This window comes from Sander vitreus, chromosome 23, assembly GCF_031162955.1.
Source record: "Sander vitreus isolate 19-12246 chromosome 23, sanVit1, whole genome shotgun sequence".
Lineage (NCBI taxonomy): Eukaryota > Metazoa > Chordata > Actinopteri > Perciformes > Percidae > Sander > Sander vitreus.
In genome coordinates, this window is record NC_135877.1 from 1,772,298 (window position 1) to 1,800,205 (window position 27,908).

General features: G+C 43.5%; 2 protein-coding genes across 2 annotated transcripts; both read left to right on the top strand.

Annotated features, from left to right (window-relative positions):
* Positions 1–1,467: 1,467 nt before the first annotated feature.
* mkrn1 (makorin, ring finger protein, 1) lies at positions 1,468–16,829 on the top strand. The gene is made up of 10 exons (XM_078242642.1): positions 1,468–1,574; positions 2,309–2,440; positions 9,448–9,629; positions 10,857–11,080; positions 11,833–12,047; positions 12,672–12,782; positions 13,347–13,491; positions 14,873–15,013; positions 15,736–15,821; positions 16,542–16,829. Exons 1-10 carry the CDS (start codon positions 1,501–1,503, stop codon positions 16,645–16,647), a joined length of 1,416 nt encoding a protein of 471 aa, XP_078098768.1. The 5' UTR covers positions 1,468–1,500; the 3' UTR covers positions 16,648–16,829.
* A 167-nt stretch (positions 16,830–16,996) lies between these two features.
* Positions 16,997–19,385, top strand: tmem121b (transmembrane protein 121B). The gene has a single exon (XM_078242696.1). The coding sequence runs from the start codon at positions 17,669–17,671 to the stop codon at positions 18,941–18,943; it is 1,275 nt and encodes a 424-aa protein (XP_078098822.1). The 5' UTR covers positions 16,997–17,668; the 3' UTR covers positions 18,944–19,385.
* Positions 19,386–27,908: the final 8,523 nt, after the last annotated feature.

Here is a 27,908-nt window from a genome sequence, read left to right on the forward strand (position 1 = left end):
CAGTTCAAAACTGAATTTGATATATAGGCCACGTTTTAAAAAGGTCATGTGACCAGCCTAACAAAGAAATCTGATCTGAGCAAAGAATCTGAATTAAGCATTTAGACTCGAGGTGTGACCGTAACTTAAGAGCCACATTGGCAAGTGAGAATCACATCAAGGGCCAGACATGTACACTGTGAAAAAGTTCTTTTTTTTTTGTGAGCAATGCATGTTATTTCATGTTGTGTCAACAAGAAACCAAATTTTGTCTAAGGGACCTGAAACATTGCGTTGTTCTGACTATTATGATTGCAAGTTGATGTTCGTTATTATAAAAACTTTGGAATTAGTCGGAGGGACAAATTATTTTTGTGCCCTATCACCGTTAAGTTGGCAGCACAATCCAGAAAGAGTTGTTGTGCGCAACTAGTTCACTCGTTATTTCAGGTTGATACAACGAAGCACTTTTTACAGTGTAGACAACCTGTTTCACAGCCTGAATATGGAAACTCGCTGTTTGTGTGGGAATTTCTGAGTCTCAAAAACTGCCAAATCCTGCTTTGAGGGTGGTGTAATTGCAGTTTGAAAAACATTTTCCCGTCTTTTTGTTTTTGCAACTAGGTGGGCCAAAACTGATTGTGAACCTAAATTGATATGCAGGCCGGATCATAATTTGCGAGGGGCCGGATTTGGCCCGCGGGCCTTGAGTTTGACACGTGCCCTAGACTAACCTTCTGTTTCTATGTTTCTATTGTGACGTTTGAAGTAGAGCTTTGCTAAACTCCAGCCTGTTACAGGCCGCATTATTGTGACCTTGACACTGAAACAGGAAGCTGTTCCTATTTTAAATCTGCACACATTGTGATGCTAAGCTACCAGGTTCTTTGTCCAGTGACTGCTGATTTCTTCTCTTCTTATTCAACTGATGCTCAGAGGGATCTTTGTCTCTTTCTGCCCTTCCACTTGTCAGCCTGGTGTACATTGTTATAACCTCTAGGACCTTCTACAATCTAAAAGCATCACAGAGCATTCAGACTTATAGACAAGTCCTCTCAGACATCTGACTGGCAATCAAGCTTTCGTGGCAGCAGATTCCAAACTTTTGAATGGTACTGTATATACTTGTAATGTATACAATGTAGACAACACTTGTTAGTCAACACGGTCCTCAGTTTTCTTGTATGAAATGTTGATCATTTAACCAAACAATATTGGGTAATACCCCAAAACTAACAGTATTTGCGGTCGAAGGCATAACTATATCAATATACAATACAATGCTACGCAATTTAGAAGTCAATAATGATTTTAAACAAACAAAAAACGCTTGTGTTGATGTTATATAAACAACCGTTTGCATAATTCAACTTGAGTGTGTGACTGTGGTGCCCCCTAGTGGACAGGACCCAGTACGAGGTGTTCGGCAGACTCCGAATTGAACCGTACATATGCGAAAGAAGCCGAGCTGAATCGTAGCCGTCCGGAACATCCGGCTGTAGCTTCTCAACATAAACAGCAATGGCGGAGGCAGCAGCAGCGTCTACGGCGGCTACCCCAGTAACGGGAGGTTGGACCAAACACGTAACCTGCAGGTAAGACAAGACAAAGGACTACAAAAATATCGAAGATAATTATATTATCTTTCGTTTGACACCAAAATAGCGGTGATACGGTGGCTGGCGAGCGACTGACAACAGCGTCTTCTGAGGTTCGCTTCAGCTATTGGCTAATGTTAGCTAGTTGTAGCTACTAGACTAGCTAGCTAGTGTGTTGTTGTGTTCACTGTGTTGTGGTCACAGAGCAGACTAGTGTGGTGAGTTAGCGGTTAGCTTGCTAGCTACGTTTTCAACGATTATCCCGGCTAACGTTAGCATTAATACCAGACTATAATGTTGGACTAACGTAACAACTGTTAATACACAATAGAGTGATAACGTAAAATTCGTCAACGTTGATGTTGACTAACGTTAGCTAGCTGTTAGTGGTCGGTACTCTTTGACTAACCTTAACGTTACGTTAAAACCAGCGAGTTTGGCTGGTAATGGGTTTAAATGAACCTACATAATAGTCACAGAACCGGCTGGGTGTCACATCCAGACATTAGCTGACGTTATGAGTCCAATTGTTTGTTGTGACCGTGCTACGACTAGCTTGATTGCGTTACCAATATGAAAGTGAAAGACGACATTGACACACAGTTGACTTGCTTGGATTTGTTTAAAGTTCAGTTTGACATACGGATTTGAAAAAAAGAACAAAGATTTTCCCGTTCAAATTCTAGAAATCGTCCATTAACTAGACACCTTTTCTTATTTTGTATTTTCAGGTATTTCATGCACGGTCTTTGCAAAGAAGGAGACAACTGTCGATATTCACACGATCTGACCAACAGCAAACCTGCAGCCATGATTTGCAAGTTCTTCCAGAAGGGAAACTGTGTGTTTGGGGACCGTTGCAGGTAAAGACACAACTGACATCTTAAGTTCTAGCTAAATACAAATACGACAAATCAGGCTTTGTTGCGTCTGTAAGCAGTCCAAAAAAGGGTCAGTTGTCAGTTGAGCTGCATTATACCTTCCTTTCTAAAAGTGGCCTTGCTCTCAGCCAGATGACAGCCCAGCACTTTGCTGCAGCCTGCTCCTTGAGTGGATGGGATACCTGAGGTGTGTGTGTGTCCAAGGAACTGGAATCACTAGTCTGGGGGCATTTCTGCATTGCTCTGCAGGATAAAATTGTATATTATAAAATATGCGTTTGAAGTTTTGTCTCGAGTAAGGCTGCACCATTTGAGGAAGATATGCAGTATTGTTGTTGAATATTGTGAGAACCATTGCTTGCGATAAATAAACAGATACTAAAGTGAACTCAGCTCTGCACACACTGCTTGAGTTTTAAACAAATGGAAGGAAATCATTTCCAACTTTTCTTTTATTGAACACGTTGAACATTGAATTTAATATACTGTAAAAGGCAATTGTCGTAAGGTATTATTGATTGGCTAATTGATAATTGACCGTTGCTCGTTTCAGCTCCACATGACTTATTGCGGACTATTTTCAAGGCGTGTTGTATTTTTATGAAAATTAAGGTGTCCAGAAATAATGTGATTTCCCACATTCATTTTTCACATTTCAGAAAATCTCATACACAATATGGAAGAAAACGTGACATTTTTCTAACAATTCTTATCAAAGAACTCAGGTTTTCAAAAGGACAGTATGTTCAATTTAATTAACCTATTACTAGTTAAAGATGGCCCACAGTCAGTTAGTTTCTAACTTTCCCTTTTATGCCAGCTGATTTTCATACTGGACTGAAATCAGTGACACGCTGTTTGCTTCCTAAAAAGTCTAAAAGCCCGCATCATGCTGTGAATATGGTGAGCAGTATTTATTTGTAGTAAATGGGCTCAAACATGCAGCGGTACGGTCCTTTTGAGAAGCAGATTAGTCTGTTGCCAAGCTGAACGTATAGTCAGACATCAGCAGACACTGTCTGCTCCATGTCTGGCTTCAGGAGCATCCCCATAGTTACCGACCAGCCCAACAGCAGCAGGGGCGCATTAGTTACTTGATGATTATCCTTGAATAGTGCGCTTATTGCCTGTAGAAAGCCTTTTGGTTGGCTGTGTATAGCACTGAGCTGCTATTGTTATATTATGTTGAGAAGTCACATTCCTCCATCCTTGTGGTGGAGCGGCAGTGAGGAGGGCGTCCTCATTATATCGGTGCTCCCGTGGGGCTGTGCACCCTTGTATTAAGAGTCCAGAGAAAGGCTCTCACTGTGGGGGTTTATTATGGTTGAGTTCCCTGGGCTCTATCCATTGTGATGGGCTCTCTCTCTCTCTCCTGCAGCCCCCAGGGCCAGTGCTCTGCAGCCTGCATGGCAATTGCATAACACTCTGTTTTCCCTCCTGCTCTCTTTCCCTGTGCTGTTGCTGGGTTCATCAGGTTCATTCTGCTGCAGCATTTATTTATGCATAGCTCCAGCAGCCCCCCCCCCCCACGCTCGCCCAGCGCTCCACTGGCTCTCTGGGAACAGACTGGTTAACAGTATGTTCTGGCGGTAGCTCCCCATCATGGAGAAGGCTGGAGAAGACATTGGCCAGGTGTTCCTTTTGTATGGCTGTGTGTGCACAGGCTGTCATGGCCTGTTAGTCATGCTGTGGGATAGCTATGGAGTTGACTTGTTTTCTATACTAAAGCCATATTTCGACAGTTCCATGTGGACAGCCAAGGATCTGCAATTGTTGGTGCTTCACCATTGGTCGTATTATAATTGTGATTTTGATTCGTACCTCTACCCTATCTCATTACATGACCGTGCTTGTGGTGTATTTATGTCAGCAGGAGATGAGCAAGCACTCTTTAACTCCTGTGTGTGGCAAACGCCACATGAGAAATGTCCTAAACAAAAAACAATCTACACTGTGTGATGAAAATAACGGTACAGTAAATTGTCAAATAGTTTCCAGCACTTTTTTTTTTTTTCCTCTTCCGTGATTTTAATGTAAACTCAAAACCTCCTCCAGAATCACTCACTTACATTTTTCATCGGATCACAGAGGTTATATTTCAGAATGACAGATGGACTGCTTTTAGATGGAGGATCAGGCTTCTGTGCAATAGAGATCTTGGACCATCCATAACCCTCCATAACCCTACTGGACCCCTAATCCCTCACATCCCCCACCCTGTTAATGCTGGCACTATACTCCAAACAGAATCACATTTGTTGTGTCCTCACATGCAACATGGCAGGCTTGAGACCAAAATGCAGCCTGTCCTTTTACTAGATGTTTGTGGTATGTAATAGCTGTTGGTTCCCACGCTTAAGGCTGGGCGATATGGAGAAAATCAGATATCACAATATTTTTGTCCAAATACATCAATGTCGGTATTGCGCCCATATGGTAGGGTTGACTATTGGTGCTATCACAAAATATTTACATAACGCGATTTTAGATAAATAATCACCAATAATGTGGATACAATGACTAAGTGGGTAAAGGCACTTTACTGCAATGTAGCCTTTAAAACCAGGAAAAGACAACACTTGTGTCAAATAACAATATCCAAAATCGAAGACTAGTCTCATAACGATATCGATATAATATCCATATATTGCCCAGCCCGACCCACACTCACTCACTGCTGCCAGTACTAGTTGTCAAATACTAGGACTATGTCCACACAACGCTGGCTAAGTCTGAGGCGACAGAAAGTTACCTTCTTAAAGGACAATTCTGGCGCAAAATGAACCTAGGGGTTAATAACATGTGTACCGAGTCGACCGTTCTCTGGGATTTGTTGTTTTCATGCTAATCGAATGTGTCTGTCGCTTGAAACTAGCTACCGCAAACGGGGGTTAGCTGCTAACGCTAGCTTTCGAGGCACATGGTAAATCTCTATTTCTACACCACTAACAAGGCTCAAAATATCACCACACTTCCACGGTAGTGTGGTGCGTGGTTCGACTGGTCATGACTTGTTATCCAAGATGGCGGCCGCATGTAAACATTGATGCGACCGTCTTTATAATCTATCTTTTCAATAAACTGTCTGTACACTAACAAAGTTCTCAATGCTTCGGTTTACATGTAGGGACCCTCATTATGCTACCGTTGAAGTTTGGTGCTGTTTTGAGCCTTGTTAGTGGTGTAGAAATAGATTTACCATCTGCCCCGAAAGCTAGCGTTAGGTTCATTTTGCGCCGGAATTGTCCTTTTAAGCGTGATTTATGCTTCTGCATTAAATGTATGTACGTGGAGACACCGACCCTACGCCATAGCCTGACGTCATCTCTCCAAAAATGTAACTACACGTCGCTCGGCCGTGGCTTGGTAGCGCTGCATTTCCTGGTTCTCCTTCTCCATAAACGACGTGAAATCAAGGAGAGGGTTAACTTTTCCTGTTACAGATTTCTCACCGTGGTCAGAAAGAACAGGGGAGACACTTTGTTTCTCTCACTATGACTCTAGAGTCACTACTCACTCTGAAGATAATCGCCATCACTCTCTCACTCACTCTACCACACACACACGCCTGCTATTCTCCTAGAGAGATTGACGCACACACCAACTCACAAGTATAAACATCAGGCCACTTATGTAGGCTACGGCCAAAGCTCTGCGTGGAGCCTCCACAGGACCATAAATCACGCTTAAATCTGAGGCGACAAAAGGTCACCATCTTATGTTTTGACCATGGCCATTAAAGGACACTGTGTTTGTCTCTCAGGTTGTCTCCACAGCTAAAGACTGAAGAGTTACCTGAAAAACTAAAAACTAAAACTAAAAACAGCCCAGCAGGGGAAATTCCAGTTCACATTCCATTTACAGGGGAAGGAGAACCAAATCTCGTCTTCAAGTAGAAGCAGTAGAATAAACAGTTTGAGACAAAGTGTCCCAGGGACAGAGGCTTTATGGAACTAAACATGGCATACTGGTCTGCATAAAGTGAACATACTGAAGATCAAGGTGCATGCTGTTTGACTAGTTTTACACTGAGGACTGACAATTTGAATATATTTTTTTACAGAAACACAGAGTTCAGAGAGGCAGAACATTTTCAAACGCATAGCTTTGACTTGTAGTCATCCATTCAGCCATTACATTCAAGAAGCCGTTTCTGTCGACATTTGTGTTGGTGCAATGTCAAAAGGGAATTTTATTAATGAATGTCACCGGAATTTGTAAACAAAGCGGACCTGGGTGCTTTTCCTAGGTGAGGTGAGGTCAGTTAGCAGGTGTAGCAACTCTTTTTAGTCCCTTAAGACTATAGTAGTCTGTAGGACATATTTACAATAACTTAGTCTATATCATCGAATCTGGCGATTTTTTTCAGGTGCTGCCAGAAATTCCGCCAGATATTCCTCATTTTCTGCCAGCTGTCCCGTTCCCTTCCTCTGTCTTTGTGTTGGCGTTCTAACCTCTGGTGGATTTGTGATGACTATGGTTAACTGCTCCTCAGATCTCTGCAGGGTAAATCCAGACAGCTAGCTAGACTATCTGTCCAATCTGAGTTTTCTGTTGCACGACTAAAACTAATTTTGAACGTACACATGTTCCACCAAAACAAGTTCCTTCCCGAGGCACCGTGGCTCCGTCCGGCGCATAGCACCGCCCAAGATGATTGTGATTGGTTTAAAGAAATGCCAAATAAACCAGAGCATGTTTTTCTCCCATCCAGGACTCTAGTGGTCCCAACAGTAAATTGACCTCGCCTTGTATCAGACCACAGTTGGCTCATGCAAAGGAGCAGGAACATTTTACGGATGGTAGAAGTTAGTTTCATGCACCCTTTTAAAGTAGATGGTTCAGTCAGGTCAGTAGTCTTACAATCCCACATATGCACATGTTTAGCATCTTAAAGTTATCATTTTTGATTTATAGTTTAAGAGCCCAACCGATATGGGATTTTTGAGACCAATACCGATTTTAGAGGGTAAAAATTTACCGGTCACTATTCAGGGCGGCCAATATAGTAAATCTTTCAGCTGGAATGAAAATGAAAACCTTTTCTATGTGGATTTTGCATGAACATGCAAAGGTATTTAGAAGTCTGCTATTTACCTTTTTATTATACGTACATTGTATTACATTGACGACCAATTCTAGCAAGGAACACTCAGAAAAAAATCTATTCACATCAATTGGAAAAATAAAAACCAGTACTGTATGTTTATCAGTCAATTGCTGATCGTTTGAATAAAGAATAAATCCAAATAATATCTTTTTAAACATAAATAATGTTCAGTATCAGTCAATTGCTGACTATTTTAATACTGCCAGTGAGTTACTGACTCTGACACTGCCCTCCCCTGTGGGATTCCCTTCCCTACTGGGAGCTGTGGTGATGCTGGTTACTTCAGGGCAAGTAATGCTATCGGTATATGCCCAGACCCGGTTATCCGGAAACCGGCAACACCGACTACCGTGGCAATTTGCCACAGGGTTGTGCGGCGGGGGGGGGTGTCAGTGAAATGGCCCATCAACGTGACGTCCTGTTGTGTTCTTTAACCCCCAAATGTAGCACACGTAGACTTTATATTTCACAATCACTGTTTTCCGTCAGATTGTTTATAGATGACGTTTCCGACCGCACTTGAAAGCATCATTATTTCACAGGAGAGAGAAAGAGATTAGAGACGAGCGAGACACAGCGAGTGCTTTGTTGTAGCAGGAAACAGTCAGCTGTTCCACAAACTCCCGGGCAGTTCAGAGCTTGTGTTTGGTGTTTTTAAATCTTTCTTGTGGCAGCGATAGAGGCAGTGATGTTACTGTTTCCTGTACGGGACTCTCACACCGCCTCAAAACACTCCGGCAAGTCTGATCTGGGTGGGTGGTGATGGCGCAGTGGATATGACACATGTCTTTGGTGCGGGAGCTCTGAGTTTGATTCCCACGGCGATACATCAACCAATGTGGTCATGAGTAAGATACTTAATCCCTAGTTGCCCCAGAGGCATGCAGCCTCTGACATATATAGCAATTGTAAGTCTCTTTGGATAAAAGCATCCGCTAAATGACATGTAATGATCTCCGTTACGTGACTGGCCACCGAGACTTTTTGCCGCAGGCCCGCTTGCATTTCCAGTAGGGGTGTCACGATTCTCCAAAAATTCAATAAAATCTTCGATTCTAAGGTCACGATTCGATTCTTGATTTTTACATTATTTTTTTAAAGCACAGGTTGCTATGCCGTTATTCTAATAATATTCAAAGATTTGATGCTCAAATGCAGCCTGTTATTAATATGTACTACACTCCTCAGGCTTATGCATTGTCAATGCCACTACAAGCATGTGGTTGTTGTTACACATTCTGTCCACTAGAGGGACTTCTAACATTAGCCTGGCCTAGAAGGGGACCTACGTCATGGTGCATTGCATTTCGACAAATCAACAGAGAACTCTGTAGTGAAACATTATCTAACAAGTGTAGTGAAGCAGCTCTGTTGTAGAGGCTAACGGTGCTCGGTTAGCACAATGACATCATTTGTCAAAAAATAAAGTAACTAAGCCAAACTGTGCTGTCACTGCTATCGAACGTTGTCACTCGCTGGGAATCCAAAATACTTCCACACCGGCTTTCACACCAGGCGGTTCAAGTTCTGTCGATGCCAGTTGCCATGCCATCTTTTGACTGGCTGTATAAGGTAGAGGAAGTTGACTCGCAGCATTTCTACATGTGTGTTTTTTTTTCCACACAAGCCGACCAGACTTGACATGGGGGCATGGCAGCACAGACTATTCCTTTTTTTTTGAAATTGAAATCAAAATCGAGACACCCTTAGTTTCCAGAAATATAAATAACAGAGTAAAGTACAGGTATGTGACAATTCTACAGTAGAAGTATTTGTACTTTGTTACATTACAACACTGCTTATTAGTGTTCTGCATTAGTGCCGTGGGACACTGGATCCTTTGAACTGTAACAATCCCGGTCCTGTGTGCCTCCCTCAGGTTTGAACACTGTAAACCGGCAAAGAACGAGGAGTTGCCACCCCCCCAGACGCTGCCGCTGCCCTCTGTCTCGCTGGCCGCCTCGTCAGACCCAGAACCCAGTGGGCCAACACCTGGTTCAGGGGCACAAGATTGGGTCAACGCTGCGGAGTTTGTTCCGGGACAGCCGTACTGTGGAAGGGGTGAGTCACCAGCATTGGTTACACCAAGATGGAACATACTCGCACATTACCCTAAGTTCACACTTCTACAAACCTTTATGACTGGATGGTGTTTCATAATGTCACACGTGCTGTCGTCCCATAAGTACCTGGCAAGCGTTCAAAATGATGACTTTGATGGGATACCCTGCCTAAATGTCTTGTTACTGATGCTGAAAAGATACCACGTCTAAAACCTAAAACATCAGGAAAAGTATTAGAATAATAGATGACGGAACATAGAATTTAAAAATGGCTCTCTGTCTATAGTATGTCGATTTCAGCACCCAGGACAGCGCCGCACCTAGACCCACACACACACACACACACACACATACACACACACACACACACACACACACACACACACAGTAAAAAGCACTCCGTCTGAGAATAACGAATTCTAATTAATGTTGATGCATAAATGAATAATGTGGGATTACTACTCCTTATTTCATGGGCTATTCTGGATTTTTGGGTTAATGCATATATAATAGTAAAAAAAAGAACGAAGCATTGTAATACTGATTTGGACTTTAATTACCATGGCAACAATCACAGCTTGGAAGCATGTGGGTCAGCTCTAGAACTCTGTACTTTTTGAAGGTTCTGACCAAACTACATCGGTACTACAGAGCACTGATTGGTATTTCATGGGTATGAAAAGAGATAATTATCATTAATTGAAATATGTTAAATATTCCATTTAAAATGCTGATATGTTGGGCCTTCTCTGAAGTCCTATTAGTCCCTAAAGGTTCCCCTCTGGTCACTCATCTGTCATGGAACAGCGTCACCTCCCATTCTAATAAATGTGACGATCCACACTGACTACGCATGTGTGACATTGAGACACAACCATCCAGGTTGTTCATGCTCCAAGGGGACTTTTTTTTTGGCAGCCACAGGCATAAAAGACAGTTTGTCCTTTTGGGGTTAGGGTGCTCTTTAGGTGCAACGAACAGCCTCTGGTGTATTTGTCCATTTGGCTGGGTTCATTTAGGCTTGTGTGAACGCTTTCATTCAAACTCTGATGTAGGCCAAAGAACCGGACCAGTACTCCTGGAAAACAGTTTGAACAGTTGGGGGGAAGTGTCCTCAGATCAGATTCTCCTCATTTGCAAGAGAAGGCATTCGTAGGCATGACGAGTTTTTATTTTCTCTTTTAAAGTGGCTCAAAAATAATTGCACAAATCTTTCTATGCCCAGCTGAGCCAGTGAAGGGGGAGAGCTCCGTCCCTCTCATTGAGGAGTTTGACAGCGAGGCATCGCAGGACAAAGAAGAGTTGAGGAAGCAGCTCTGTCCGTACGCAGCTGTTGGAGAGTGCCGCTATGGAATCAACTGTGCCTATCTCCACGGCGACGTGTGTGACATGTGCGGCCTCCAGGTGCTCCACCCCACTGACAACGCCCAGCGCTCGGAGCACACCAAGGTAACGCTTCCAGAAACGTAAACCATGCTGGGCTCAACATTCACTCTCCCACTTTTACGTGGAATAAGCTGATGTGCTTTCACTGTTTAAAATACAGTTTTCCTTTTTCCAAGTGAAAGTGACAGTTAAAAATGGCTAAAAATGTCATTACAAAGGGAGGGATAAAAGGTGGAGTGCACACCGAAGCATTATGAACTTTGTAAGAGAACGGTCGACTCGGTACACGTGTTATTAACCCCTAGGTTCATTTTGCGCCGGAATTGTCCTTTAAGACTGCAACACAACCCCACAGATTCCAAACCAAAAGGGGTCAGAAGTGTTTCCAAATGTCTCTGGTTTAGGGGCTCGGAAACACCAGAGCAGGGGGAATGAGAGGGGGAAACACCAGAGCAGGGGGAATGAGAGGGGGAAACACCAGAGCAGGGGAAATGAGAGGGGGGAAACGCCAGAGCAGGGGGAATGAGAGGAGGAACGCCAGAGCAGGGGGAATGAGAGGGGGAAACACCAGAGCAGGGGGAATGAGAGGGGGGAAACGCCAGAGCAGGGGGAATGAGAGGGGGAAACGCCAGAGCAGGGGGAATGAGAGGGGGAAACACCAGAGCAGGGGGAATGAGAGGGGGGAACGAAGCAAAAGATGTACAGTAAACCAAAACGTAGCAATGTAAATGCAGGCTAAGGCCCACAGTTGAGTGGAACCCTGGTGAAATGGAGAAACGGTTGTGGTGTGTTGGTGTAACTGTTCCCTCTCTTAGGCATGCATCGAGGCCCATGAGAAAGACATGGAGATTTCATTTGCCATCCAACGCAGCAAGGACATGATGTGCGGTGTGTGTATGGAGGTGGTGTTTGAGAAGGCCAACCCAAGCGAGCGCCGTTTTGGCATCCTCTCCAACTGCTGCCACTGCTACTGTCTAAAGTGCATTCGCAAGTGGAGGAGTGCCAAGCAGTTTGAGAGCAAAATCATCAAGTGAGTCACTTGCACATGGCAAAGTCACGATAGGTTCCATCCCTCTAAGGCTAAATGGTACATGATTTTAAATCTGTATCTCTGGTAGATTATCTCAAGAGATTGCTAAATGGTTATTAATCAAGTTAGTATTTTTTTCATGACTTATAGTTTGTAGAACACTGAACGCTGTGTGATCTACGTGACAAATATAAAAAGCAACAGGTATTTAATTTACAGCTCTTTACAGACAGAAGCACAACTTCCATGCAACTGAGAAGCATTACGCAGTGAATGTCTGTCTCCTGGATCAATGTAATACAAAAAACTCAACTATGTGAATTGTTGATGAATCTTCTGCCAATAACCTTGGACAGGTGGTATAATGAAAACCATTAAGGGCTTTTGAGTTCTTTTATATTTTATTCCTAATAATAAAGACATTTTGCCAATTGCCGTAAGTGCAGAAAGTTACAGAGATTAACTTAGTTAAAGCTCATTTCTTCCATGTGTGCTGGACACACAGCGTCTGCTTGTCTACTCTGGTTTCAGACGAAGACAAGTGAAATACTTCACACACAACTTGCCTTTCACCCGGCTACAATGTCTCTTCCCACCACTGTTTTTTTTTTTTTATCTTCGCAGGTCTTGTCCAGAGTGTCGAATCACATCCAACTTTGTCATCCCGAGCGAGTACTGGGTGGAGGATAAGGAGGACAAGCAGAAACTCATCCAGAAATACAAGGATGGCATGGGGTACACACATTTCCTATGCTGAGGGACCACGCTCTGTACACACCTAAACACTGTCACTGCAGTCTTATTTGTTTGTATGCACAACGAATCAGAGAAACGGGGACACAATCTATAAGGTCTTCCTCCCCTCTTTAAGTATCTATCACGCTGAAAAAGTTTCTTTTTTTTTTTTTAAAGGTAGTTAATGAGGCATCTGAGTTCAGCTCATTTTAAATTTGGTCTCTTAAAGCTGGCTTAATAAAGTTAAGTTATCAGCTATTAAAACCTGTTAGTTGTCTCTGCAGAATGGAGAATAGACTGGGAATAGAAAGCTGCTGTGGGTGGATGTGATGAGAATCCTCACAGGAGTGGGTGGTAATGGCGGGGAGTGGGCAGGTGATCCGGTGCAGACTCCTTAATTCAGAAACACACAGAATGTGGTGATCATTTTGAAAGCTCCACTGAGAAAACCTCCTAATCATCAACTCCTCCTCGCTCAGTGTTGCTTGGTGCCTCTGGTGCAATTCGGTGCTCCAACTCTAACTTGCTATTGTTATTCTCTGGTTCCCTCCTCGTCTTCTCCAGGACAAAACCGTGTCGATACTTTGACCAGGGCCGTGGAACGTGTCCTTTTGGCTCAAATTGCTTCTACAAGCACGCCTTTCCTGATGGTCGGCTGGAGGAAGCTCAGCCTCAGCGAAGACAGACAGGCTCCAACAGCAGGAATCGGGTAACTGTTCACACTCCCTCCTATGATCCTGTCATCTAAAATCCATTAGTGCTACCAAGATGGCTGCCATTGTATGGTAGCCACATTTTTCATTACCAGAGTACATATTGTGAGTTTCAATTCTTTTCTGAGAAAAAGGGAACCACTGTGAAAAGCTGCCCCTGCTCTGCTTTTACTCAGCTGGTAATGCCAGTAACAGCAGTTGATGGCCTGTAGCACCCTCTGCTGGATGTGGAGAGTAGAGAGTGTGATAACATGCAGATCCTGCAATACATCCTGCCTGGCTTCAAAGGCTCTGTGTGGAGAATGTAGAGTCAATTGTTTTAAGTGTTGACTCAGTCTTGGAAACTCCCCTGATAAGACAACAATAACTACAGTGAGTTGAATGGGAATGGCCTTTCTATCCATTTTCTTTCTATGGCGGCGGTGGTGGTGTAGATATGAAAGCCAATTTCTAACTGATGGAAACAAAGTGAAAAGTGAGGACTCTCAAAATTAGGAACTAGTGATTCAAAATGTAAATGACCATGGTCAACATGTACAGATCCTTACATCTAGATTACACTATTCTCAAAATGATGAGCTAGTAAATCATTCAGCATTATTTTGGCTGTCAAAAATGATGACGCATGTTGTAAAGTGTTTACTTGGAGTCAACCTTATGAGATGCTGAAGGATGATATTGAGATGGGAAGTGACAATAATTAGAAACCTTTCAATTAAAGTCTTAAAGTATCTGATATTTACTGAACTTAAGTATCAAAAGTCATTTTCATTTTTAGGCATTCGGTCACCAACTGGAATGAAGCGTGCGCTAACTTGCAATCTAGGAGCAATAATTCACCAAACCTGCTTTTTATCCGGTGTAACACATTTATTCAGATTTTATTTAGTAGTAACGAATGCTCAGGGGAAGTGGAGTAAGAGAAAAAGTTTCCAGAAATATAAATAACGAAGTCGAGTACAGATATGTGAAAATTCGACTTAAGTACAGTAATGAAGTATTCGTACTTTGTTACATTACGTCTGTCGAGCTGCTGAACTCAAATAGTAAATCATAGCACAACAGAGCAAAGTGCAATAAATACACCAGCACTTTAATTAGTACAGTCACAGTTTAAGATGTCTTATTGTCTGTACAGTCATATTGTGTCCTTCCTTTATGTCCTAAGAAGCTCCGTTTATCTTATGTCTATGTTTTTGTGTAGACTTGATGTCGATTCTAGAATGGTTTCTCTGTGTCATGTTTGTGTTGTGAACAGACTGTAGCACTACGCCCAAGACAAACTTCCCCTCTGGGACAACAAAGTGTGTTCTATCTATTCTATTTCTAACACTGGTCCCCAGAAGACATTCTTATCAAACTCTGCCCCCCCCACAGAGCTCGAGGCGAACGCCGCTGTGGGACATCTTCGACGAGAGGGAAAGCAGCGACTCGTTTGACAATGAGGACGAGGAGATGGTGACATTTGAGCTGAGCGAGATGCTGCTGATGCTGCTGGCCGCAGGAACCGACGACGAGGTGACAGACTCAGAGGATGAGTGGGACTTGTTTCACGAGGAGCTGGACGATTTCTATGAGATTTACCTATAGCAGCCCCCTCGCCAATCCCCCCCCTCCCCCCCTCCCCACCCCCGTGTATACTACACACTAGAATGGACTGTCTTGTGCGAGTGATGGACAGTAGCTCCCTCCCCCACCCGCACTCCCCTTGTATTGTGGCAGTGCCTTTAAGCAGGCCATTACTAAATGAACTTATAAAAGGAAAACAAAAGACAAAAAAAATTCTAGTACAAGTCGGTGCGCTCGTGCTAAACATTTTCTAGACTTCTATCCTCGTGGGTCTTTCTTGTGCGGTTCATGTTGAAAGGAAAAACAGTAAAATCACAAAAAGAACTCGATATAAGATTTAACTACAAAAATTATAACTTTCTTCAAATAATGCTAATAAACATTGTCAAGTTTATTTTGTGGGTGTGGGTTTGACTGGTTTATCGTCTACCCAGGTGTTAATACGTACTTCTGAGACTCTGAGGATGCACTCTGACTTACTCAGCACCATATACTGTAATCGTGATGGGCATGTTGTAAGATTTTACTTCATCTTTTTCCTTCTTTTTTTTTTTCCTTTATTAAAGCTGCTGATAGCCAATATATTGTGCTGATGTTTAAATACATTTACCATAATCATTTTCATGGTTGTACTGAAAAAGTATTCACTGTGGCCACTTTTCTTTTTTCAGGGTTACAAAAAGTCTTTGATGAGGCATTCAGGTCATAATGGGACACAGACTGTCCATCAAAGCCCAAACAATGAAACTCTTCTAAGGTTTGTGGCTGATTTTAAAAGCAGGATGACCACTAGCCCTGATCCTCAATAGCCATCTTTGTCATTTTCAGTGACCGAGCAGCTCATAAAATGTGTTACGCAATCAGTGTTTGAAATATTTCAACAAGGTTAACAAAGGCTGATCTACAACAGGGTTTGAACTGAAAATGATCAGACATACTGATTTGATCCCAGAGAGTGCTGCTCAGTGCTGCCACTGGTGGCTGGAAGCCGTATTACAGCTATACTACTGAACACAATGGTACTCCCCCTTTCCACATCTTCCAGCCACCAGCGGCAGCACGGAGCACACACACAGTCTTCAGTAACACATTTTATTGCCTGCTCAGGGACTCAATTGTCATGAGTGAGGATGCTTATACGTTGTATGACAGGTCCTGGGTCAGGGCTAGGGGAAAACATCCTGCGTGACACCCCCCCCCCCTCCTCCTGTCTCTCTCACACAGAGACACACACCTGTCACCTACTGAAGTAGTCTGGGAAACATTCTGCCTTTTTAAATGAAGAATGAATTTATTGTGCAATTAATGTGAAATGTTACGTCAGGTTTTCCAGATACTTTTGGTTTTCTGTGATAGAACTACATGTGGTCCAATTGGCTCCATATATCTGTATGACTGCTACATCAGTCAGACAAAATAAAGAACTTTAAACTTTTATTTTTTTTTCCTCCTCCCCCATCCTGAATCTCCGCATCAGGAACACCTGTTGTACCTCAGAACCAGGCTATAGAGTCCACCCTGTAACTCCTAAGCAGACCTGCAGTGCAGAGAATCATGGAGCTGAGACTGAGGCTTTAAATTGACCACAACACCAGTGCGAAGTGTAGCTTCACTGCTCTCTGTTGGCTTCACTGAGTAATGCTTTGCTGCCGAGACAACCTGTTAAACTCCGTTGGAATGCATATGTTTATACTGAAATGTGTGTTTTCTATGTTCCACAGCCATCCATCTTAACTTGAAATTAAAAGTTTATTATCAACCTCTGTACTGCGTGCGAGTCTAAATTTTTGTCTGTTGTCTTGTCCGTTTTGAATTCCAGCGTAAAAAAAAAAGAGAGAAAAAAAGAACAGCAGTACTGTCATCTGCTCAGAGCAGCATTTAGCAGCTGAAGAGACAAGCGATTTCCTCCCAGGAGCTGGTGGAGACCAAAACCGAGCCAATATTGGACTTGCATTCATCAGGTGGACACAAACACTACTCTGAATTAATGCTTATGTTACTCTGTCTGCTGGATGAGTAAACCGGCCACTGTTTGCCAGGCTGTTTACTATGGCAGCTATATGAAGTGCTGAGTCACAGTAAACTGGTTTGAGCTAATTGAATTGAAAATGTATTTCAGGTGCCATAATATGGACCTTGTTGAGCTCCGGTCCTGAAGAGGGTCCTCTCTACTTTTCAGACCATGGGTATCTCAGTTTGTGCTTAAACGTTGCATATTCCTGAACCAATGGGATTACACATGACTAGCAGTTAGTACTCTAGCATACACTAACTGTACTGTATGTCCCAAGGCCCCTAAGCGGGTGACGTGGCCCCTGATACAACTTAAAGCAACATTAGCACATAATAATACACATTCTGTATATTATGCTACCTTATAGTTATAAAACAGTTCAAACATGTAGGCTACAATTTGACAAGTGGCTACAAATCATTTGATCATATTTTTTTGTTATAAATTGAATAGCTTTATTATTTATTTTTAAAGACTAAATAGGCTATTGTATTGAGAATGAATACATAGGCTACATGACAAATTAGCCGTCAGCCCTATATACAGAATCAGATGGATGAAATCAGCTGTAGTCCGTTCCATCAGACTCCATGCCTTTCTTTGCGCATGTCTCTTTTTCTCCACCTTTAAAATCATCAGGAAGTAAGAAAAACGGGAGAAAGGGAGGCGACCGCACAAATACAATGCTCTCAGAAACTGGGAAAGACAATCCGAAGGCAGATTATCTCCGATCCGAAGCGAGCTATTGCCCACACTCCCCCGTCTCCTCTTCTCCGGAAGCCGGGCAGCTAAGCAGGAGGCGGGACACCCAGACCACCAGCGGCAGCATCCTTCCGGAGGAAAGCGGCAGCATCCAGCCCCTGGTCTCCGCAGCCGCGGCCGCCGCCTGCATCATGACATCGGGGGAGCTGATGCAGAGCGCTCCGCTGCTGGCGCACCGATCCAAGAGGAGCCTGCTGTACAAGGCGCTCTGCTTCCTTCTGCTCGTCTTCCAGGGCGGCGTTCTGGACTTCTACCTCATCATCTTCACCGACCTGTACTGGTGCTCATGGATCGCCACGGACCTGGTGGTGATCTCGGGCTGGGGGATCTTCTTCATGAAGAACGCGCGGAGCAAGCGGGAGCGGGCCTGCGGCTTCCACCAGAAGAGCTCCATGTTCGGCTGCAACCTCGGGGAGTTCACCTACGCCTACCTGGCCTGGCTCATATACGTCATCGCCTGCACTCCGAAGGTGGTGCTCATCCTGGAGACGTCCATCCTGGACCTGATCGAGCTCAAGGTTCCGTGCGGAGTGACCGGCTTCAAGATCGTCATGCTGCTGTCCGCGCCGCTGCTCTTCTGCCTCATCAACTCCATCATCGAGGATCTGAACGGGGCGACGCGGCACCGCTCCCACAGCTGCTTCATGAGCACCTGCCTGGACCTGCTGGACAGCTTCACGCTGGTGGAGATGCTGCTGAGGAACGAGATCCCCGCCGCGTACCTCAAGTACACCGTGATCTCGGTGTACTTCGTGGCGCTGGCCGTGCCGGTGGTCTGGCTCTACGAGCTGACGGCGGCGGAGCTGCGCTGCCGTTGGCTGTGGGCCCGCTTCTCCACGGGCCTGCTGGTCAACGCACCCCTGCTGGTAGTGCGCTGTTTCCAGGTCTACGTCTACAGGATGCCGGTGTCAGTGTTCATGCTCAAAAACATCTTCTTCTTGGTGTGTAAGTTGCTGGAGCTGGTGGAGCAGTGTGTGGCGGTGCGGGGGGTCCGGAGGCTGGCCGGCGGCAGCAACAACCCGGCCCAGTTCTCCCACTGCGTGTCCGAGAACGACATGTGTCCGCACGGATACGTCAACACCCTGGCCGTGACCCAGTCATAGAGCCCGGTCCCGGCTGAAGACCGAGAGCCGCCTGCCTGTGTGGTGGCGGGAAAGTGGAGAATTCGTGTTGCGTTCCAGACACAGCTGAGAATGGTAAAATTCAAATTTGGTCCAAATTACAAACCCATACAGCTCCTGCTTCCAGATAGGCTCTGGATACATACAGTTATATTACTAGGTAGAACACGAAGTATCGAGATAGGCAACGTTTAAAGGGTTACTTCACCCAAATTGCAAAAAAACACATTTCTCAGTTACCTCTAGTGGTGAGAGATAGAGGGGCCCCAGACCCCCATCCAACCTTGCACAGTTGTGGTGGTGAGTACAAATGTTGGCTACTCACAGCAGTGGAAAATGACATTTGTCTTCCCACAAACAAACTTATTGTCAGAACACACTAGAAACAGTTCCTGTAAAAACTCTCTCTGTGTTCTTTGGATTCTCCACAGTAACAGGGACATCATTAAAGAGATGTTGCTTTACAACATACAAGATAAATAAATATATATATTCTTTTTTTTTTTATCCAAAAAGAGACAAATCCCCCCCCCCCCCAAAAAAAAAAATATCTGTAGCGTTAGATTTCACTAGAAGTAAGTGAGATTTAAACATTTTTTTCATTTTGATGAACTGACCCTTTATACATCATGTTTTTTTATGTCATGTGCAAAATATAAAAGCATACACCCATACCACATGATTAAATGGGCTACTTATATAGAGAGGAGCTGTTGTAATTTCCTAATTGGGGGCCCTTTGGTGTCTGCGGGGCCCCCAGGGCAGCTGCTTAGTATTTTGGTTATATCAAGGGCTGCCTGGGATTCATCACCAGTGCCAACTCCTTCACCGATTAACAGCCGGTTATGCAACTGTACTTTTTTTTTTAAATTTAACATTTGTTAAGTTGTAAAGAGGGCCCTTCCACAGCTCTTCTAGTTGTTTTTTCTCAGCCTGGTATAAAATAACACCACTATCTGAACGTCAGCTCCGTTTTAAATGCTGTGTGCAGAAACTCTTTGCAAATCTGCATTTGTACGAAGTTATCCTGCAAACTGTCAACTGTATACCTGGACACAGATCATCAGCCACGGCGCCACGTGGTAAGAATGAGCTGTGGGCGTCTAATGAGCATGTTAGCAGCTATATTACATTTTGATGTAGGGCCCATCTATAAATAAGGGCCCCATAACTGGATATAAATACAGGAGCTGCCTGAGGGGCCCCATTACCATTTAGTGGTGCATATTACCAAACTACTTCAGTAATCCAGCCATGACCAACCGTGTTTAACCAAAAGCCACATTGGGGTTATGATGGATATCATGTGATGCAAAAAAAAAAATTCTATAGATGTATTATTAAAGGCTAAGAAGCTTTTGTTAACAGGGTATATTGCTGCATTGAATGATAACTGCATGTCTGAAACCTTGGAGCTGAGGAATCTTTCTGAGGTTTTTGGGGCTGATGACATTTTATATATAACATGATAATGGATTTTCCAATTTATGGACAATGTCTGGAACGCATCACTCTGTACCAGCATTACAGCGCTCCCTTTTTCAGACCAGTCTACAGGTGCTACAGTCAAACCCCCGACACCTGCAATAGCCTTCAACAAACGGAGAACACGCTGTAGTGCATTGGACCCTTGTTTAGTTGTATGTTTTCAGTCTGCGAGTTTCACCGCTGCGCTTGAACGCAGCGCGGAGAGACAGCAGCTGGACTTTTGTGTCGTGTTGGGACGTAAAGTGCAATTTGAAGAATCCTCTGGTTTGACTCTCTCAGTGTCTGTGCACCAGTCTTTTCTATTGATGGCAGTGTTGTCTGCGGACCTGTGCTGCTTCTAAACGCTGTGTCCGCTACTGAGAGCAGAGCAGACTCGTGTGTAAGTGAATGCCATGTGTAAAGATCCAACAGTGCCGTGACAAACAGGTTTTCTACAGCCCTTTTCAAATGGAGCCCTGCTGGCCAGCAGCACTTTCTGTTGGGACCACTGGCTTGTGCTACTCTTTTACTACTTCTCCTCTCACTTCTGGGATCATGAGTCCGAAAAGATCACTGGCTGCTGACAGCTGTCATTTTCTCTGGGCCCAGCTCTCAATTTCTCAACGAAACATCCATTTATTCATTCAAGTGTTTCTTCTTTGCTAAAAGCTCATACCCAGTTTACAAATCAGCTCAGCAGACTCACCTGTTTCACCTCACCTGGGACTTAAAGGTGCTCTAAGCGACGTGGGGTGATGTTACTTCTTGTTGACGTTCAAAGTATTGTCAAACATGCTCGCCCCTCCCTCCTCCTCATCCCGTCCCCTCCCCCTCCCTTCCGTGCACTAACCCCCCCAACCCCCACCCCCAAATCCTTCTTGTCTGTTATTGGCTGGAACACTGTTTGTTATGTTTGGTGGTGCAGGTTGGCCAGTTTGTTTTTGTTGCTGTTTGTGGAGCCTGGGCTGTCTACAGTGTGTTCAGGGGACAGGCAGCTAGCAGATAGTGAGGAGATGTTTTTTACAGTGTGTTCAGGGGACAGGCAGCTAGCAGATAGTGAGATGAATGTTGTAGCCTAAAAACGTGTCACATTGCTTAGAGCACCTTTAAGTCAGAGGCTATAAATATTTACATCAGTACTAGGACTTCATAACATGGAATCCCTTTTTTCTTTAAGAAAAATCTGTAAAAAGGTGAAAGGAACTAGTAATGGTAAAAAAAATATTGTGATTACAGAAAGAGGAACAAAGTGCTCTATCGCCATGTACGTCACATACACTGTTAGGGAAGGTTGCTTCTTAACACAGCGTTTGCCAGTGAGCCACCTACACGCTAGCTTTGGTGCATTGACATGTCCGCAGGGACAAGTGGCAAGTGATCTGTAAGCTTGGCAGGTCTTGTGAACCCGAAATACGATAAAAAAAAAATGAACGCATTATGCTCGGCCCTTAATCGCATCGCGATTAACGCGTTAATGCTGACAGCCCTAACATATATATATATATATATATATATATATATATATATATATATATATATATTTATATAGTAGGGATGGTACGGTTCACAAAACCCACGGTTGGGTTCGTATCACGGTTTTCGGTTTCTTATTTTTTCTTTTAATCTTTAACACTCCAGAAATGTACTTCAGCATATGATATATAGCTTAATTATCCACAATGTAGGATACAGTATTAAATAATTATATAGTTATATCATGTAATCATGCACAAACTGAATCTGACTTGACTTTAAGCCCATTATTGGGACCATCTCTGAGGAAAGCTAGCTGAGATGTTGATGATTTCAACATGCTTTTCATTTATTTGGCAAAAAAAGGAGAATGTGTATTGCCATCTACAGGAACGTATGTGTCTTTTTTAGCACATGAAGATTGAAATATTACAGAATATCAATTGAAATAACTTATCAAACTGCCAACTTCAGTGTAGCTCTTACAAAAATGTATCCTTTAAAAGAAAAAGAGAGGAACTCTTAAAGCTCCGTCTTTTGAATAAGTCAGAATACGTTAAACATAAAAACAGTTAACATTGTTAGTTAATGTCCTATCCTGGCCTGGGACACAGTCATACGCTTTGATAAAGTACTTATTGGACTTATCATTGCACTTACAATAACCAGCGTAGCTGTCAGGTCCTCCTGTATACGTCTCATCTCCGTTTTCTCCCCGCACGTCAGTCGCGGGGAGAACTGAGCAGCAGCCCCGTCCGCTGCAGAGACCCGACAGGATCTAAACTGCAGCAGCTTCAGCGACTTTAGAGTGAAAAAACGTTCCAGTACATTGATGTTAAAATGTTTACAGGTTGGCAGGACGGTCTGAAATGTTTTGCACGGTCTTTAGCTGTACGTTTGTTGGTAACTTCTTTGTTGGTCCACACCTCTTCTTTCGCGCGAAAGGGAAACGCACTGTCTGAGGTCACATACGGGCACCTGACGGGCACAAGGCTACATTGCGCATGCGTCGAACCGTGCAGCACACACACGCTCCGAACCGAGACAAGCGGACCGAGCGGTTCGGATGTTTTTTCATGAACCGTACCACCCCTAATATATATATATATACCTTCACTCTCTTCCTGTTTTGTGCCACAAAACCAATGGCACACAGTCATCAGTGATCTTGAGAGTTTAATGTAGTCATAGTCACACTTTGAGAAACAGCTGGCCCAACAAACCCAATACTTAATCATTTACATGTTGTATCTTGTTTGTTCAACACGTTTAGGAACTGTGACTGAGATATTTTTGGTTAAGGTTGGAACAGGAGCTAGTCCCACGTTTGTGTTTCTGACATGCCACCTCTTCATTGTCCTCTTCAGGAAGGAGAGGCAGAAGTAAAGCTGCATGCTATTGCCATTGCGCTACTAAACTGTTTTGGGTGTCCAAAGTGTGGGACTTTGATTCTGGAGATTGCCAACAGTCAATGCTTGTACTTAATCCAAATCGTTACCGCGGAGGTGGCAGGTCAGAGAAAATGTCATATTTTTTCCCCCCGATTTTTGTACTGGTCTTATGCGTTGTTGAAGGCACTGACAAACGGATCGTCTAACGCTCATTTGGGTCGTATTGGAAGGCAATGAGTCGGAGGACTTGTTGAGTTTTTGGTGCACAAACTGCATGCAGCAGCTCAAAGGTTCTGTCCTGTCATGATAGAGCTCTGTTGGAACTCCAGTCTTTATGCTAAGCTAGGCTGAACAGGTCCCAGACCTGGATGCACAGAGATGACACCAACATCAACACATTCGTCTGACTTTGGGTAAGAACAAATAATCAGACAAAAAAAGTTGGACTGTGCTATTACAAGTAAGCATTGGATTTAAAAAAAAAATGAAAGCGCCACACATGCTGAATCCAACAGGTTGCGTTTCAAATCCTCCTTTTTTGAGAGTGTGTGTAGACGTTTACATAGTGATGAGTTGAAATGTGCATCCAGGTGCTGCTGGGAAACAACACAGGTGATTCCAGACTCAGTGCGGAATTAACAGCATTCTGAAGAACAGCATATCGTGGCATGACCACTGTCCTCCATAAGCTTTTCAGTAACGTTGTGTCTAGTAAACATGGCTGGTCAAAGTATATTAGATGAGTATATGAAGAAGATGTATAGTGAAGACATTGTGCAATATGGGTCAGAGGGGTCTGAACTTATTTTAGTGCCTATTATTTTAGAGCTGAATGAACTTGGTGCATTGCGGTGTATCTGTATATGAGTGCATGCAGGTCAGAGGTTGTGCCTTTATGAGCAGTGGAGGAGGACTGCTGAGGCTCAGACTGGCGAGGAGCATAAAGGACCGTACCAGAGTTAAGATTAAGGATTAATAGCTCAGTTTAAAATGTCCTGGATCTATTGTAGAGGTCAGAACTGTATAGCTCCCATTAGAGAAACATGGGTCCATTATTGTACATTTTGCTAACATCCTTTAAAGTGCTCATATTCTGCTCATTTTCAGGTTCATAATTGTATTTAGTGGTTGTACCAGAATAGGTTTACATGGTTTAATTTTCAAAAAAACACCATATTTTTGTTGTACTGCACATTGCTGCAGCGCCTCTTTTCACCCTGTGTGTTGAGCTCTCTGTTTTAGCTACAGAGTGAGACATCTCACTTCTGTTCCATCTTTGTTGGGAGTCGCACATGCTCAGTAGCTAGGTAAGGACTACTAGCCAGTCAGAAGCAGAGTATGAGGGCGTGCCCTGACAGTACCTAGGTAAGGACTACTAGCCAGTCAGAAGCAGAGTATGAGGGCGTGCCCTGACAGTACCTAGGTAAGGACTACTAGCCAGTCAGAAGCAGAGTATGAGGGCGTGCCCTGACAGTACCTAGGTAAGGACTACTAGCCAGTCAGAAGCAGAGTATGAGGGCGTGCCCTGACAGTACCTAGGTAAGGACTACTAGCCAGTCAGAAGCAGAGTATGAGGGCGTGCCCTGACAGTACCTAGGTAAGGACTACTAGCCAGTCAGAAGCAGAGTATGAGGGCGTGCCCTGACAGTACCTAGGTAAGGACTACTAGCCAGTCAGAAGCAGAGTATGAGGGCGTGTCCTGACAGTACCTAGGTAAGGACTACTAGCCAGTCAGAAGCAGAGTATGAGGGCGTGCCCTGACAGTACCTAGGTAAGGACTACTAGCCAGTCAGAAGCAGAGTATGAGGGCGTGCCATGCTAGCAGCTAGGCAAGCATTATAACGTGTGTTCCAAAGTGACCACGTTTGTCTCTGAAGTAAAGGCTGGACTACAATAGAGCTGTTTGGAGCAGTTTGTGAACAGTGTTTTCTGTTGGAGATGGTAAGTCCCTTTGGGGGGGGACTTTGGGCTTTTTCACTTTGTAAACCTATAACATGGCACAAAAAAAATATATAACACGATAAAGGAAAGGGAAAAGCCAAAAAGCATAATATGAGCACTTTAAGGGTCCTGACACAACAAATTGCTAACAAACAATCCAATGTGGGAAAAAAAAGGTTCAGTCAATTCGGCCGGATTGTTGATTCTTAATAATTGATAGGAATGATCATTATTGAGAAAATGAAATAGTTTGACTCTGAATCACATCAACGTAGCTTTTTCCAGAGCTTTCAATCAAATCTCGCAGCCTTCCTCAAGAACTTTGTTCACATTATAACAGGTGGTTGTACTGAACACTTTATGCGGGGGGGGGGTTCATTCACTGTCTTGTCCATGGTCCCCACAGCTGTGACATGTGATGTCATGATGATGTCATACACACAGCAGTTGTTGTTTTTACATGAATGAGAAGGTTCCATCCTCATGTCACATGTATCTGCTGATGGAGACCATGACGTGGTTGAAAGTGAGTAAGTGGTTCTTTAGAGATTATTTTTGTCAAAAAAAATATTCACCAGGGGTCCGTTTCAGGAAGGAGGTTTAACAAACTCTGAGTCTAACCCTGAACTCTGAGTTGATTTACTCTGAGATGGAAACTCAGAGTTTTTGGTTCCAGAACAGCTGATTTGAGTTGGTTCAATCAACTCAGAGTAGGTTCACTCAGAGTTAAGATCGTGAACCACCACTATAAAAAGGCAGCATGAATGGAGCCAGGATACTACGATTCACCATGGCAACAACCACAAACAAACGGGTCGGCGGAAATACTCATGCGCACATACAGCGAGTTTGAACATGTATTTAGTTAAAAAAGAGCAACACAGAGGCTGCTGTAAAACAGAGAGAATTGGTGTGGGAGAAAATTGGTGTGGGAGAAAATTGCTGCTCGAGTCAAGGCGTAAGCTCTAATATAGGCTAGTGTATTATCATATATTTAATCATAAGTAGAATATTACTGGTGAAATGGTATTGAACCTATAATCTATAAACGTCCTAGGCTAGTACTAATCCCATTCTGAGGCTGCAGCACCATCATTAACAGAATTATAATTCATTATCTTTTATTTCAGAGGGTTTACAGAACACCATGCACCTGCAAGACTGTGGAACTCCTTTTTAATGGCTCTTACTGGTTTTTGTCCTGGGAACACTACAAAAACGTTTAAAAAATGTTTCAGAGCGAGTCACACTCTGACGGCTCTGTATACAGCGGCTTTACTAAAATGCTCCGCATCAACAATGTTGTAAAGAAAACTGCCGTTTGCAAAAAAACATAATGCGACAAAAATAATCTGCTGGAATGTAGCATGTCCACGATGGGTGACGTTAGTGATATGAGGATGGATAAGGTGATGTAGGATACATAACTGATAGACTGGGAAGAAAAACATACCGCTCAAATAGGTAGTTCTAGTTATCTGGAGATGAAAATGCGTCTGTAGTCGGGGCCTCAATATCATCTCCCGATGTAAGTTTAACTCCCTGCCAAGTAGTACAGCTTCTTCATCAACGTTGTCGACACAAGTTAATGCCATGTTTTTATAGTCTGCCTAACAGTTAATAAACCAACATGTTATTTTATTCATGCAGATAAACCGGTCCAAAATGAGCCTGATACAGACTGAATGACTGAAATGAAATGAAAGCGCCCTGTGTCAGAGGGAGGAGACAGAAGAAAACCTGCTCCCGACCAGGTTAGGTTCACAGGCTCAGTTACCATAGTAACTGACGCAGAGGTTAAGTTCCCTCTCTTTCTGAAACAGAAAACCCAGAGTTTCTCTCATCTCAGGGTTAACAAACTCCCTGCTTTCTGAAACAGAGCCCTGGTCCAGAAAGAACCTTCACTCTCACAACTCCAACCGAACGTTCTGTGGATTGTTGTTCCACAGGCTCTGTTACGGAGCTGACCTTTGACCTCTCTGTGGACAGATATCATACTACACACACAGTGATGACATGTGGACTGCTTCAGTGGTTCTCTGAGCTTTCTCAGTTTCTCATGTTGCGCTGAGAACAGCTTCTGTTTGTTTATTGCTCATCATAAATTGCCAAAGTATTTCAAATGTTATATTTGATACTATTTTGTATTATTTCCTTGTGTCAGTGGTCTGCTCAACCTTTGCGTATGTATCCTACGCTGTTGGAAAGGCTCTCGGAACAATCTTTATTTGGATTTGCACATGAAGCTTAACCACACAGTTAAATCCAAGGCAGGACCATTCATTCACTTTAAACCGAAGTACAGTTGGCCTTTAAAAGGGTCATTTTGGTATTTTTTAACCTGGACTCTATTTTCTCATGCACAGGTGTCTAGTTGACTAAAAAAAATTCAAACTGGTCCAGTATTAAGTGTGAACGCTGTAACCAGCAGTGGTGAACCAAGCTTTAATGTAACCCTACAAGACAAATGTTCAGCATCAGTCAGCATCCACTAAAAGTTCTGTTTCTGCCGCTGACAGACTCAGATTATTATTCAAAGTGTCTGACAACATTATGAAAGGATCCCTACAGAGATAGACCTTTTAGTTAAAGAGGAAGATCCTTTCAGTTTAACATGAAACAGCCCCGAAACCACCATCACCAAACTACACCAGACTCCATGTAAATAATCAGGA